Source organism: Rhyacophila brunnea, unplaced genomic scaffold (genome assembly GCF_057557595.1).
Source record: "Rhyacophila brunnea isolate RB1 unplaced genomic scaffold, BYU_Rbru_1.0 scaffold_21, whole genome shotgun sequence".
NCBI lineage: Eukaryota > Metazoa > Arthropoda > Insecta > Trichoptera > Rhyacophilidae > Rhyacophila > Rhyacophila brunnea.
The window spans coordinates 24,963,028-24,979,769 of NW_028232871.1; the positions used below are offsets into that span (position 1 = coordinate 24,963,028).

At 33.2% G+C, this 16,742-nt stretch overlaps 1 protein-coding gene across 1 annotated transcript in view; it reads left to right on the forward strand.

Annotated features, from left to right (window-relative positions):
* moody (G-protein coupled receptor moody) overlaps positions 1 to 16,742 on the forward strand; it is a 154,944-nt gene that overhangs the window by 76,758 nt on the left and 61,444 nt on the right. The window contains exons 3-6 of the mRNA XM_085948812.1: positions 3,968 to 4,108; positions 6,003 to 6,173; positions 8,147 to 8,274; positions 9,656 to 9,809. Of these exons, the coding sequence (XP_085804938.1) occupies positions 3,968 to 4,108; positions 6,003 to 6,173; positions 8,147 to 8,274; positions 9,656 to 9,809 (594 nt within the window). The remainder of the gene's footprint in view (positions 1 to 3,967; positions 4,109 to 6,002; positions 6,174 to 8,146; positions 8,275 to 9,655; positions 9,810 to 16,742) is intronic.

Below are 16,742 nucleotides of genomic sequence, written 5' to 3' on the forward strand. Positions count from 1 at the left end.
GGCTCGCCAATGGCAATACGTTTCACGGTCTTGTTTACATTACATACTGTAATAAATTAACAATATTAAATTATTATCTGATTCGGCATTTACACTAATAGTAAAAATAATAATATACATATTATATAAATAATTAGGATACTTACTTAAATTAGTAATTTTAAAAGACGTGGAAAAAAATTTTTTTTGTAGTGATGAATAAAAAACATGTAAAATATAAAAAATCCACGAACCCTAACTAATTAATTTAGCATACAATTTTAATTGAGATAAATTTAATATCATACTATTAATTATTGCTGTACCCAAACTGAGATTAATTTTTTTTTATAAAATTAGACAATAATGGGTAATAAAAATGTACTTAGTTTAAAAAAATGATTTCTGTAATATTTGTAGTACCTAGCTAGAGAACCTATATTTTTGATCAATTATTAGTTTAATCTTTGAGGTTATTCGCATTTATTCTGTGAAATGTCCATCTAGCTCTTTTTTTTGCACCTCTGCGACTTCTTATTTGATCTTCTTTTAATAATAATATAATCATAAATAGTTTGTTCTTATCGATATTCATGAATGCATAGACTAATATACTTTATATGCGATAATGGTAACCCTAAAATGCCGTGCGCCCCATTGAATGTTTTTTACTTTTCATACTATCAAAATAATAATGGATATTGATTTTATCTATTGGCCCATGTCATTTAAATAATGATTATTTATTTTTACTACTGATTTTTGAATATTATTTCTTGCTGTACCATTATTTTACATTCAACATTAAAACTGGCGGGCTTATACCGATACTTTGAAATAAATACTTACCATTCATTTAAAATTCTGACAGTTGTTATTTAAAAACTTTTCAAAATTGTCTATTAATACTTGCTTCAAAAATGCACGCCCTTCTTTATACAGTATTTTCAATAACAGTCGTTTTTTTCAGAATGCTTTTCTTCTTTTTCGAGCCTGCAGTCCAGGGTGTCTCTTGATTGGTTCAAGTAGATTTCCATTCTCCGTTTTCAGTTGATTACACTGTGTTCCATTTTCCCGCAATTTTTTGAAAATTCCCCCAACTTACTAAACTTTGTAAAATACTTTTTCCGGTAAGAAAAATTGTTTTTTTTCCATTTCCCATAAATATTGTAAATTCTAAAATTATCATATTTTCAGATGTTATATTTTGCAACACTTTTCTTTTAACCCTTAAATGCATGGTGTATTCATACGAATACACAGCATAATATGGCATCTATTGTCTAAATCTTTCCTAGATTTAGTGTTGACGTAATACTTTTAATCATTTTCAAAGTCTATGCTTCCATTTAGTTTCACGTTTGACAACCAGATGACACAAATTTATTTTTTATTACGCTTTAACCACACCGATCTGACATTTCATCGGATCGTGACGTTTCTCCATGTTTGCAGTGCTATATCTATGAAATAATAGATCTTCCAGTCCTATAAAAAATCATTTTATACTGAATGAAGGTCAGTCAAGCAATTTTTTATAAAATATTTCAGATTTTTTTGTATATTTCTAGAATAATGTGATATTTACGTCTGTATTCATTCGAATACACCATGCATTAACGGGTAATATTTACCACATAGGAAGCTAATTTTTGTAAACATATTTTGGCCTTTTTAGATCAACCATGGCTCGCTAACACTATTTAACTGACAAGGAACTTGAAGAGTATGCTAACAACTTATCTGACAGTGAGGATGGAATGGACTTCAGTGACGATGACAGTATTGGGGATCCAGAATTTCGACCAGAGATAGTTGGAGGATGCAAGATGACGAAGCGGAAGTTTCCACTTATGATCCAAATGACGACCTACCATTGCAAATGGATGAGTCCTATGATCAACCAATACCTTCAACTTCAAGAATTCCACCTTCAAAAACTAATCCCCTAAAACTATTATGGAAAAAGAAAAATATAACACTGGATGAAGCTTGCTTATCTTTTTTAGGCAGCACATCACTTCTTCAAGAAACATTAGAGCTCAAAACACCTTACCAATTCTTCACTTATTTTTTTACCGATGATATAGTTGAAGAAATAGTTGCTCAAACGAATTTGTTTTCCATCGAAAAAGACCCGAGTAAGCCAGTGGGAGTTTCTTGTATTGACATAAGGCAGTATATAGGTTTAATTATTTTCGTGTCTGTCTTTCGATATCCTGGCACTCGTTGATTTTGGTTGATATTGATCAGATGTATATCCGTTTTAACCAATAAAATCAACAATGCCTATAAATAAAATTGAAAAGATTCGTCACTTTCTGCTGAACCAAAATGCAACGCTTCTTCCCAGAACTGACTCTAACCATGATAGGCTACATAAATTATTAGGCCTATTTATCGTAAATTAAATCAAATTTTCTGTAAAATTCCTATCGAGCAGAGGTTGTGTGTAGATGAACCAATGTATTCGTCAAAAATTGGGCATTTCACGAAGCAGTACATGCCTAAAAAGCCAAATAAATGAAGCTTCAAGTTGTTTGTGCTGTGTGATGTGTCAGACTTTGCCTACCTATTTGAGATATACTCTGGACAAGAAAATGAGGCAAAAAACAGACTTCCGTCTGAACCAGGCATGGGAACAAGTGGAAATACTGTCGTCAGATTATTAATAAATGCTTCAAAAAACATTAATCATATCGTGTATGTTGATAACTATTATATAGGACAATCTAGAGTATACTGTGAAAAATGTGGAATCATATTGTGTTTTATTCAAGCGAAAAATTGTTTTAAATTATTCCATAATGTATTATAAGTTGTTTTGTTAGTAATTATAAGAATTTGATTTATAATGTTATAATTATAAGGTTTTAATTAAGTCTTTATATTTTTCCATTTCATGTTGTAAACTTTCACTTTTATGAGCTAAATGCATGGTGTATTCATATGAATACAAATGGTTTTTATATTAAAATTTATCCAAAAAATAATTATTATTTTTCCCATGTTATAGACAATCAACCACATATGAATATATTTTTTTAATCAAAATCGGAAAAATCATGCATTTAAGGGTTAAATGTGATCCATGTAGTCGCTGCGGCCCGATTTTATTTAATAAATACAGTGAATTCTCATTAATCCGGCACTATCTCAGTCGAGAAAAGAAGGATGAAGCTGTCTTGCGACTTTTTTCAAGTCATTGTAAGAGATACATACACATTATCTGAAATATCAATACTCCGATACCATCAGATATTGTATATAGTACTGAATTGGTGAGATTCTTACTTTCTCACATAACCCTGTCACTGCTTAGTATTGTTGGAGCGTAGGGCAAGCACTATCGTCACGTCTCGCATTTTCCGACATGCAGCATGTAGATCACTTGTATCTCTTCAGGATGAGAGAGGGTCGTCCACGGCGATGGAACCCTTGAGGTTCTGCCACAAGAGTACGAAGTGTCGCATTGTCTGAGATTGTGCTATACATATATTATTATTATAAATTTAAAGAAATGTGCTTTGTAATTTATATTTATAAAATTTAAAGCGATCAAAATGTATATGTTTATTATTTTGTGCCCGTGGGGCTTTTTATATTTTATAATTCACTATATATGTCAAAAAGGTTACATATCTCTACTTTAGACCATTAAGCCACCAAAGCCACTGTCTTCTCGCATTTTCCTTTAGGCCACTAAACACGAGGCGCTTTATCGATATTGTTTGACAATTATTATTCATAGGTGGCATGTGGACACAAGCGTTGAGTTTCACGACATCAGATTTATCAATGAGCTTATTGACCTCCTTGTATATGACGCCAAAGATCTTTTGCAAGAATCTACAGTAATACCTTCAACTTCTGGAAAGATTTTCTGAGTGGCACACTAAAAATCTTTATCAGTTATGAGTGGGATGCGTAAGTCTGTTTTTCTACAAACATTTCCTCAAATCGTTTACAATCTTTTTTTTTGTTTCAGCTTTTCGCGCCCATTACTGACCACAGCAGCGGTGCTGACGGTCGTCATCATGATTGTCGGAGTCTTAGGAAACCTTCTCACAATCGTGGCACTCTTGCGGTGTCCGAAAGTTAGAAATGTGGCAGCAGCTTTTATAATCAGGTAAACACTTATATCACATGTCACTAAATTATTTTTTAATTAAAATAAACAAAAATTAAAAAATATATATTCTCTTTCTTGGTAGCATTGAACGTAAAAAAATAATACTCTCAACCGAGGGTACTTGGTGGAATTTGAATTTAAATTCCAATTGATTTAAGTTTTTGAAGTTATACTTCTTTAGGCGCGTTTGGAAAATCAGATCAGAGTGTATTTTTGGCGTGTGACATGTAACACATAATTTATTTTTTCACACAAAAATAAACGCACTCGATTAGATTCGAACCACCGATTGTTTGGTTATCAGCCAACGCACTACCTTTACGCCACAGTATGATACTTCAATCGTGACGATTATATAGTATAATATTATAGTTTACATTTGTTCCATTGCCTAGGCAGCGAATTCATTATTGTCGGCCATTTTCAATTCCTTACGTAAACAAACTATTAAACTTCATAGTGGCAGTTGTTACTTTAAAAATAAAAACAATGATAAATAATTATATAATTTAGTAATATAACTTAAAGTGTATAGAAATAAACCAACGGCGTTCCAATAAGCGGTCCTTTTTCGTGAGTGTGTAATTTAACAAGATAATTAAGAGCTAGTCGAAGAATCTAGGTTATCACAAGTTTTGTTTTTGTTTTGTTACGCCAAAGAAGTATAACTTCTAACACACCGATTTTTTTACTATTCTATTTGAATCGTTTTTTGCAACACGGTTTCCGACTTTCGGTATCTTCAGGCACTATGCGCACTCGTCAATAGTAAATGGGCACTAACAATCAATACAGTTAATTCTCATTTGAATAATAAATTAATACAATAACATAAGGTAAAAACCCTAATACATACTAAGTAAGAATTAAGTTTAAAAACACGCTTTCAATAATATTTGAAGTGTTTGTAAAACCCGTCATGCGACGTTAAAGATATTATATTATGTATCATTATGATTTTTTGACATTTTATGATCACATAAAATAATATATATAGATTTTCACCGTAGGGCATCATTAGAAAAGGGGAAATGGAGTAAGTCTATTCTACCATCACCACGGTTGGTGCCCTGGTTTGTAGAGTCTCCTTTGACGAGGAATGAGCTTAAGTTAATACTGAGGCTAAGAACAGGGCATACAATGGGCAAACGATTTGATGTCCTCATGGGAAGAAGCGAATCGCAACTCTGCGATGAATGTCACGTTTTAGAGGACATTGTACATAAAGCACTACAATGCCCTAAATATGAACTTCACAGAGTACAGTTGCGAATTGCGGATATCTATGAGAATATCGACGAATTGAAAGGTGTCCTGGCGGTGGGTAAGACGGAAGAGCTAGGCAAAATTGTAAAGTTCTTTAACAGAATAGGAGTGAGGACCTGATCGGCGGATCCCCTTCTAGAAGAGAAAAGACGATATGACAGCGAGTCGCAGTCAAAGCCTCGGTAAAATCACAAAAAAAACGTAGTAAAATATATTGTGTAAACTTTATATTGGAGTTTGCAATTGATTCGTACTATTGGAGAAATTGGACAATTGTGCTTTATATATTTGCCATAATAATATACATATTTAATGACAGTTTAACATTCTCTCAGAATACATTCTTGTAATCTACAGTTAACGTTAACACCATTATTGTGATTTAGATAATAGGTATTCTACTTTGTTTTCCCACCACCACCCGTCATGTATGTTCAGCCGTAGATATGCACGGCCGCCTTCCATGACGCTATAAACGTGTCTGAAAGAAGTGATTTTAAGTGCTCATTCCGTCCCGAAACGGAGCCGCACGGGACTGATTCTACAACCATGCACCGTAGTGCTTAAAAAAGAAAGTTAAAGGTATTTTGAAACATTATCATTATCTTATAATCTTATTTTTCAGTCTCTGCGTCGCTGATTTTGTCTTCTGTCTAATCGTTCTGCCATTCGCCATTTCTCAATACACTACGGGGACGTGGAATCATGGTGATGGATTATGTATGGCAATACCTTTCATGAGATATGGAAACGTTGGAGTTTCATTACTCAGTATTGGCCTCATTACTGTCAACAGGTAAATAAAACTTTTACAAGTTAGACTAATTAGAAAGTTCTTACCATATATCGTTCAGGTAAAACTAGGTCAAACTTCAAAGAAGATATTTTTTTAATAAGCAACTTTTAATTAATACCCATTTTAATTGTGAGATAAAATTTTACATAAATAAAACTAAATTAAAATATGAAACAAGTACCTACTATATACAACGTTATTCTTTATTTAATATTTAAAATATTGGAATGGATAACTTTAATGTTAATAATAATAATTAATGCTTTACGTGTGCTTAACTGTGGTATGAAAAGTTCGTTTTTGCCATAACAAAGAAAGATAGATGTCGCTAAGCAGGTGAAATGACGATGAGACGGGCATGTCTCTCGACGAATAATGAACAACCGCTGAATAAATGCCGTCATGTAGTGGTACCCAAGGGGTACTAAACGTCTACAGGGATGCTCTAAATTCTGCTGGATAGACGAACTTTTAAGTTTGGTGGATGTAAGTGGCAGTGAATAACTATGATCGAGAATAGTGGAGGGTCTAGAGGAGCTCTTCATCCAGAAATAGATTAACTCACACTGATGATGATAATGATGTACCTAACTAGTTACATCCTATATAATACGCAGTATTTCATTTCATCAACAGTTTAATTTACTTTCTTTTATGAATTGAATAATACACAATATTTAAAGGGTTTGCATTTGATATTGAATATACCTACATACTTTACAATATTCTCACAAGACCCGAAAAACCTCCAAGGTAGAATACAAGAACTCGCGGATGCCATTCAAACGGTCGGCCTAAAGATAAATGTCTCAAAGATAAAGGTGATGAGGAACTGTTTTTCTAACCCTGCGATTATCTGTATTAATGGCACCTAAATCAAACAATTCAGCAGCTACGTTTATCTCGGACAGCAGGTGCCCACAGACGGAAGCATTCACGATGAAATTGCTCGAAGAACAAAGCTGGGATGGAGTGCTTTCGGACGTCTGAATAGTATCTTCAAGAGCGACCTACCATTGTGTCTTAAGCGTAGGGTGTTCAACCAATGTGTGCTACCCGTGCTCACGTATGGCTGCGAGACGTGGACCCTTAACACGAGAGATGTCCAAAGGCTAAGAGTCGCACAGCGATGCATGGAGAGGTGTATGTTGGGTATCACGCGAAAGGACCGTAAGTGAAACGAATGGGTTAGGAAGCAAACAGGAGTACGCGATGTAATAGACGTTGCCAAACAGCTGAAATGGAAATAGGCGGGGCACATTGCTCGCCGAAAGGACGCCCGCTGGACAAATGCCATCATCCAGTGGTATCCAAGGGGCACGAAACGGCCACAGGGTCGCCCTAAAAGCCGCTAGATTAACAAACTGGTAAAGTTCGGCGGAAATACGTGGCAGCGAATGACACAGGACCGAGAGAGTTGGAGGAGGCCTTCATCCAGCAGTGGATTGACCCCAGCTGATGATGATACATACTTTTAAACACATCATAAACATGTCTATTAGAAAAATAATTTTTAAATATATGTGTACGTACCGAGGGTAAACTTCGGATTCCGGCCAATTAAGCAATCACGCCGAAATTAACAATAATCCGTTTTCTTAGCTTAAACTTTAATAATGACTTACATACTTTTACCCGAAGATACAGCGAATAAACGTTTTTAAATGGATTTTTAATTTAAAATTTTCAGTTATTACAATTGTGTGTAGTTTTAGTATATCTTACGGCTAAATATATCCTACTTAAAATTTTACTGTGTCATATAGATATACCAACATCGCATATATTTTGAGTCAATATTCGAACTTAATCAATTCAAAAATAATAAATTTAAAACGAACAATTTTATGTAGTTTTTATCCGGACACCACAGTAATATATTTAGAGAATGGTTGGTTAAGTTCAGTAGAAATATGTTTGTTTACCTAATATGTGGACGCCCTTAATTAAATCTACCGTCTGTTTGTTCGCAGGTATATCATGATAGCCCATCATGGAATTTATGCAAGGGTCTACAAAAAGGGATGGATCGCCGCAATGATTATTTTCAGTTGGCTCTTCAGCTATGGCATGCAGATCCCTACACTCCTTGGAATATGGGGTAAGTTTCAGTAATTCATGTAAATACTTCGCGATAAAAACAATTTAGAATATTTAGATAAGTTTGAAATTTTCAGGTGCCTTATTTTATTGACTAATCACTAAGTTATACTTTTGTGTGAAAATATGATAAGCAGTCAGTGACCTCTTTAGGCAAAATGCTGGTTTTGAGAAGAAGGTAAAATTATTGCCACCCTTTCATTTTTAATGTCTGATTACGTAGGTGTATTATGTAAATTTAATGCCTACTGGTTAATTCCTCTATTTTCTGACATGCATATTATCTAAACTGACATCACTGAGGCTTATAGCATGTAGAAATACTTTTTCATACTTGACCTGCTTGACCATACTTACCAAAACCGCAATTTAATACGTTTTATTAATGACTTTCTTTCGAAATAATAAATACGCATCTTTTTCTTATCATGCCATCCCTTAAAGATCTTGACTATACCGTCTTCTGCCCGGAGCATTTCGGTAGAGCTGCATTTATACCATTCACGAAGGTTTTTTTAATCACGAAATGCGACGTTTCGTCGTCTTCTATTCATGTAGGAACATTAAAAAAATATTTTTAAAATACGCTAACAGTTAAAAAAGCACTATAAGTAGTTATAATAAATAAAACATGCGTTTTTAGAACATTTGATTTTTATTATATTATTTTATGATTCTTTAGAAGGTGTAGACAGCGATTTTTGTTTAATTTAATTTATTATTTTAAGATTTTTTTTTTAAATTAAAGAAATTATATATTGGTAACATTAGTCGAGCTTTAATGCGGTCACAAGTAAAGCTCAAATCGATAAAACTAAAAAGGATCTATAGTAATTATTACACATTTATATTTTCTATATAAATCAATGTTTTATTAAATAAAAATATACATCTGAAAACTATAAATTTATGTATTGTATGTACACTACTAATATTAATTATTATTCCACAAAGCATATTGAAAAAAATTATGAGAAAAATATTTTTTAATATATTTCATATTTACCCCAGTGGGTCTATTCTATACTTATCGAACACTAAAGTGATAAATAGTATCAAACTTAGGGTAGGTTTGTATCAAAATATTAGCAATTATTGTAACAATTACACGAAGTTGGTTTTTATTGTTGCAATAAGTGCGATATTTTAACAGCAGCACAATAAGTGCTAATATTTTGATACAAACCTACCCTAAGTTTGATAATATTTATTACTTTATCACTTTAGCGGTCGACAAGTATAGAATAGACCCACTGAAAGGGTTAAAGTAGTCAGTAATAATAATGCAGTAACTTTGAGAAACACTTGATTTAGATTATTAATAAATAAATATCGACGCAAAAAGGTGTTTAATAATGCAATTCCTTTCGTATATTCACCAGGTTCCTTCGGCTACGACGACAAACTTGCCACTTGCTCCATCAACAACGACAAATGGGGTCGCTCTTCCAAGACAGCTCTCTTCGTCATCGCTTTCCTCGTGCCCTGCGTCATCATTATCATCTGCTACGCGAGGATATTCTGGGTGGTGCACAGGTCAGTTATTACACCAACTACGTAACCACTGACATTCCAAACTGTATACATTTCTAAAGTAATAACGGCATTTTTCATACACCAAGTCCATAGAATATAATGAATCAAATACTAGGAAGAAAATACACTCATAAAATGGACTTGTCACACATAATCATGTAGTATTTGTATAATAAGTGATCTTATATGTCACCTGTATTCATTTGATCTTCAGCATCTCAGCAAGAGAGGTAAATTTAATTGATTTTTATTTGAACGGAGATATTTTTTTTAAACTAGCTTACTCTTCGTATCAGTTGATAATATCCTGCTAAGCGAAAGTTATTATAATATATTTATTTATTAAAGGTAACATTGATTTTAAAAATGTGTAAGAATATATTATTGTAGAGAAGATATTGCAACCAGCAAATTTTCCATGTATAAAGCCTAACAAGATAGCGATAATGTAAAATACAAAGAAATTAGAGAGAAAAAAAGAAGAATATTGAATACATAATCACAAACGAAAAGATAACATTTTTAAGAGATTGTTAGGAGACAATGACATTATTAATGGACAACGCACTCAATACAGTACATTCGCACATGTATAGGTAGACGTCACGCAATTTCCATTATGCGATATCACGCATCAGGAATTTATAGCAATATCACCTTTATTGTAATGGCCAACAGAACAGTGTTTCTGGTGTCAATGTTCATTTGAGCGAACCTGTTCGAACCAAACCATTCGGCAGACTCGACAAAAAGCATCGGAAATTTATAGCAATATCACCTTTATTGCATTGGCGTTAGAACAGATTACGCCATTCGGCAGACCCGACAAAAAAGTGAGTGTCTTTTTTTTCCAGATGCTTCGTCCATATTTATGTCATTGTTAGGAGAGAACAGAAAAAAATAATAATAAAGAAAGAGAAAAGACATAAACATATGGGAAATTGTGATTTTTTGTGAATCGTGAAAATATGGAATTCGATTGGTGTCAATTATACAATATTATGGATATTTAAGTGAAGCATTTTAATGATTGAATTAAAGAAATATTGGATAATATTATGTTTTATTCAGATTCTGTTTTTACGAGAATTGGGTGTCAGCCACTTGCTCAACCTATTAAGTCCATTCTCTGACTCATACACATATTGAAGAACAATATGTATACTTTCCAGATCCAGGATTCGGACCTGGGACCCACGACGTGTTATAGACCGGCGCTTAATCCGCGCGGCCATCGTGGTTGCATACATGCATATTTAACAGATGAAAATCAAAATAGGAATCACGTATAACGAATTAAAATCATTTTTCATGGGAGTTACTCTTGCCACAGAAAATGCCATCTAAGAATGTGGAAACTCAGCGTGCACTGAAGAAAATATAAAGTATAGGTACCTGCTTATCAATGCCATTTTAAACATATTTTTTTATAAAATATCCAATTTTAATAAAATTATCAATAATATTTGTGACTGTATACAGATTCGGATTAAAAATTCTACAACTTCGCTAAAAGTAAAACCATTCAACAAAATACTTGTTTGTTGTTGTTTTTTTGTTGTTTAAGAAAACAAATAACGAATTCTTTGCATTATATCAAATGTCAAATAAAAACGTTAGGGAAATTCCTTCAAAATAAAATTGTCATATGACATACCATAAAAATACGTTTACATGTTTGTATACTGTGAAAGAGGCCTGTTTTATATGGGAAAACAAATCACTAGTAATATGGTGAAGCATCCATCCGCCCAATGGACCATTTAAAATGATCATCGAAATAAGGGAGAAGGCACTCTTTGAATATCTGTTTTATCCGGCGTTTGTGGGTATTTATGTACTTTACCCTTTAGGTGTAAAGAACGCATTCGTAATTTTGTAATAATTAAACCACCATTAGAAAATACTTGTTTACATACAAATGATTTAAGAGAGTCCATTTTCAAGAAAATATAAATAATATTTTTAATTGATTTTTATGACGTACTACTCGTCGTTTCAATTGCCAAATACCACACTTCTCCAGATCCATCATTCATACCCAAGCACTTTCAACCAAGCAATCAACACCTGGGTTGGTGGTATAACTAAAGGTATAACCTACCTATGATTTATTGTGATCTGTCGCATCCACAAGTGGTTATCGAATGCGCATCGTAAGTGTCCGTTTGTGTCTTCCGCGCTGTCTTGTCTTTTAGACATGTCGCATCATCATTTTTGATTTACTTATAAAATAGCTAAACATAAACCATTACACATACCGGTCTATTTACCATGGCCCCCACACCCTGAAGAGGGCCCCCAGGCCAGGATCTTTGGTAGGCCCCTCTACATATCACTAGGATCTTTTATATTTTTAGTGAGTAGTTTTAGGGGTAGGTACTTATCTAGTATATTTTTTAGCGATTTTTTTGTATTTTTTAATTCATCCACTTGAATAATTGAATTGTCGCATTACACATTAAAAATTCCATCGCATAACTACATATTATTTTAAAACTATAATCAACATTAACATTTGAAGTAAATCAATACAATTTGTCATGTGTGTTTATCTCATTTATCTAGTTGACCAACCACGCCAGGCTCCCCCGCAGCCCGGGCCCCCAGGCTAGAGCCCTGTCAGCCCCCCCGCATTGTGGGGGCCATGCTATTTACACTTAGAGATCCTTTTAGACATCACTTCTATTGTCCGTTCAGTCGACGTTTTGGTCAGTTCAATTATGAAACTGCGGTGTATTTAAACGATTAGTTTAGTTTAGTTGACAGTTCAGTCGGGAATTGGCGATGTATATTTACATATTTTTTCCATTAAACATGGATAATATTTTTACAATAACTTTCTAAACATATTGGTTGGTATAATGCAGTAGAAATTAGAAAAGTATGAAAAATATGGCAACATAATAATTTACACTTCTATTTAACTATAAACTTTAAAAACGGATAAGATAACTGATGGAAAATCCATCCTGTCCCGTCTCTGTTTCGGTTTCAGTCGGCCGCTGCAGTTTTGCATTAACTCTTCAGTTTAACTGACAGGTCGACTGAAACAGAGGCTGATCGGACAGCAAAACTGATTGTTTAAAACCACCTTTAATTAATATAGCTCCGCGAAACATTTTTCCAATCATGCGTTAGATTTTTCAAACGTACGACCCTCACTGTGGGATGACGTTAATTTCGCGGAAGATATTTTCACGCGCCGTATAGTAATTATAAGCACAAAATCACTCAATTTTAATGTAAAACTTTATTCTTGCCCAATTCAATGATTATGAAATCTATCCCGCAAGAAAGAGTATCAGAAAAGCACAATACGAATATATTTAATTGACAAAAAATTAAGATTAAAAAATCAGATAATATCGTGTATTTTCACATCGCGTAAGTTTTCATCGCCAGATCACTTCGTAACTAATTTACAGTACTTATAACATTTTATACCTATACCATGCATTTGAAGCATCAAAAACAAACGATAATAATTATATGTTACCTACTTTGGCTATTTTCTCTTTTATCTATAAAAAATATGTCACGAAGATTATGTTACTGGTGATTAACGTTTAATACGAAGAAACTAGGGATTGCAATACCGGAATTTTGAAACCGGTATTCCAATATTTTTCAATACAGAAATACCGGTTTTAAAAATTCAAAATACCGGATTTTTTGGTATTAAGAAAGCACGCTGGTTTAGGTTTTTGAAAATGAATTATAAGTTTTGTTCTACTAAAATGAAAATATATTGACTGAATCCAACAGAGGTGAAATAATAATGAAACAAAATCCATCGAATATATTTATATAATTGTCGCGATGAATTATCGTAATATTAATTCGAAATAGAAAACATCCCTGATAAAAGTTCATTTATTCTATAATAATTATTGATGACTGTACAAGCTCCCACGATGGCCGTGTGGCTTAAACGATGGACTATAATATCGTCGTGGGTCCGAGGCTCGAATTCTGGGTATGGCAAGTACACATATTGTTTTTTAATTTGTGTATGAGTCAGAGTATGGACATAATTGAGCAAGTGGCTGACATCCATTTCTCGTAAAAAAATCTGTTAATACAAACCTCCACTATGTGGAGGCCCATATTATGATCCTATAAGGATCGGACATGGTCAAATGAAGGAAAAGTACAAGCGTTGAATTTAAGAAGCTTACTATTTGCATTTAAATTTTAGGCCTTTAGTTAAAGATATGAATATATTAATTTTTTTTCTAAAAATCACCAATTCTAAAATATTATGATCAATACATTTTTTAAATGTTAATATAATAAATGTAAGTAGGTGGGTTTTTGCTACAAAATTATATTTTAAAAAGATTTTAATAGCTAGGTATATTTACGGATCACTACTGTTTTTTATTGTTTTAACGAATATCGATATTCGATAATAAATACCGAAAAGCCGATATTAACATTTTCATCCGGTGTTGCAATCCCTAGGAGAAACTTAGTGGAAGTAAGGTTTGGATAGTTTACTTACAGTTATGACAAGAATTCCATGCACAGTCAATGGTGAACAAAACTAATAGTTTCTCTTCCATCGTGTGTGGTCGCCAAACACTCTCTTTAAATCGAACCTTGTGTTGTCAGAGAAAGGGTTTCTTTCCCATAAACCCAACTACACGCTCCGCGCCGCAATCAAAAAAGTTGAGCTGCAAACTGTTGACAGTGTGGGCGCGATCTCGCCGCCCATGTTATCGCTGTTAGCTGGCCAGCGGTGCTCAAACTTTCGTGACAGCTTTTGAGCTTTGGCTAGCCACAACTTTTCCCGTGACAATAACAAATACTTTGCAACGCCTTTCAGACGGCTGGCGCGCGGAAACTTTTTTGAATAGTAGAGGTGACATGAAAGTTGGGGCGATAATACAACGGTCTGGGGGATACATAGAAGGGGTGCTCAACTCTAGTATTTATTTTTTACCTGTAAGATAAACATATTTTAGACTTATATTAGTACAATTGTTAATTAATGTGTTTGAATTAAAGTGTCTTAAGTTAATTACATAGCTTTTAGTAAGCTTTCATTCTTAACGACGAATGAATAGTGGTTGAGCTTTTTAAGTGGACTGTAATTATTTTAAGGGAAGATGAGTAGGCCGGATCTAGGGGTGGGGGCGATGGAACAGAGTACCAGACATTGACATTTGTGATGATGTATGATGGCTCCGTGGTCTGGTTTCAACTTTCGCTCGCGCGGTATTGTTGTTTTGGGTCACCCGGTTCGTACACTCGCGCCCTTTGTGATACAGTTTTATGGATTATATGTGAGGGTGTATGAATGATGATGATAGATTCTGAATGAGTCTGTATCTATTGAGTCAATCACTTAAGCGACGGAAAGCTATTAGAAACCCGCACACGCCCGCTATCGAGATGCAACTGAATGTTTTTTATAACACCGTCTCTCATGACTCGTAATTGCTTATTGATTGTCTGGTAACAATAACACTGGGGATTAGGAGGTGGGTGGGGAGATAAGGAGTGGAATGGGAACATAAATGGCCCAACCAAATAGTAATAGTAAACAGCTTTGATTTTGAGAAATTTTAATAATGTAAAACAAATCTTTTTTTAGTATCAAAATTTAACCCAATTATCCCGACATTTAATAAAACCGTGGTCACAAATTTAATAGAGTAACCCGAAATAAAATAAATAATTTCAAATAAAAATCATTTAATATAAAAAAAATCGGATTCATTGTTAAAATGACACTGCATTTTTTTAATGTTTTCTGCGGTTTAAAAATTCGTTATACTAGTGTAAAATGCGATGCTTTCAATTTGAGATAATTAATTAATAATTTACATTTTGAAGTTCAAGTTTAAAAAAACATTAATAAAATATTTAAAATAAAAGGTCACACAAATAAATAAAAAAATTATAAATTAATGTAAATTCGTTAAAGGATCCCATTTATTTATTATATATTATTTGAAGGATTTAGAAACAATGGCGGCAGTTTCAATTTTCGTAAAATGTTGACAAGTCATTAAAAATCTCTTATTTCTTCCTTGTGTGTATAATTTCTGAAAAAAATGATTCCTAAATACTGTAGAAATAACATTATAGAATATTTCTTTAAGAAATTATACCTGATGATTATGAGCACCCATTTTATAGTAAAGTTATGTTTATCAATTATTTTTATAAAACATATTTTTGAATAAATCATATATTATATAGTGTATTTGACGCCCTCGATGGCCGAGCGGCTTACGCATCGGTTTATAATGTCGTTCAAATCCTGGACCTGGCAAATACAATATTGTTTTTGTAGTGATAGTATGGACCTAATACGTTGAGCAAGTGGTTAACACCAATTTCTCGTAAAAACAAAGATCCGTTAACACCCCCAATCAGTGGAGGCCCACATGATCTTATTAGAATCAGACATAATTTTTTAAAAAACATCGATTTGTTTTTAATATGAATGACTTGACATTCTTTTTATTTATATCTAATCTAATTTTGGTATGGTCACAATAATTATATTATAACAAACTGACGCGACGATTCAACGTGTTCATTCTTATAAAAAACAATAACGAGTTTTTCTTTAAATATAATAATATTATATCATATCTTATTGGGCCTAGATTCGCAGTGACTAATTAAAACCATTATGTCAAAATTTTCAGTACCAAATGTTTCTATTTTTTCCTTCACTATATTATATTACCATTGGTACCTATTACACTCTCCCTTAAGGCTATACTAAAGATCGTGACTAGGCGATGCGCGGATTGTGCAAATGACGCGAGCCGAACGAAATGTAATTTGTCATAAAAATCCAAAACGCGTCCATTTAATGTTATTTACTAATAATAATAGTATATTCATTGACATGTCAAGTAGTCAAGTAGACATGTCAAGTTTTTTAGTCATCTTTCCGCGATTTACGAA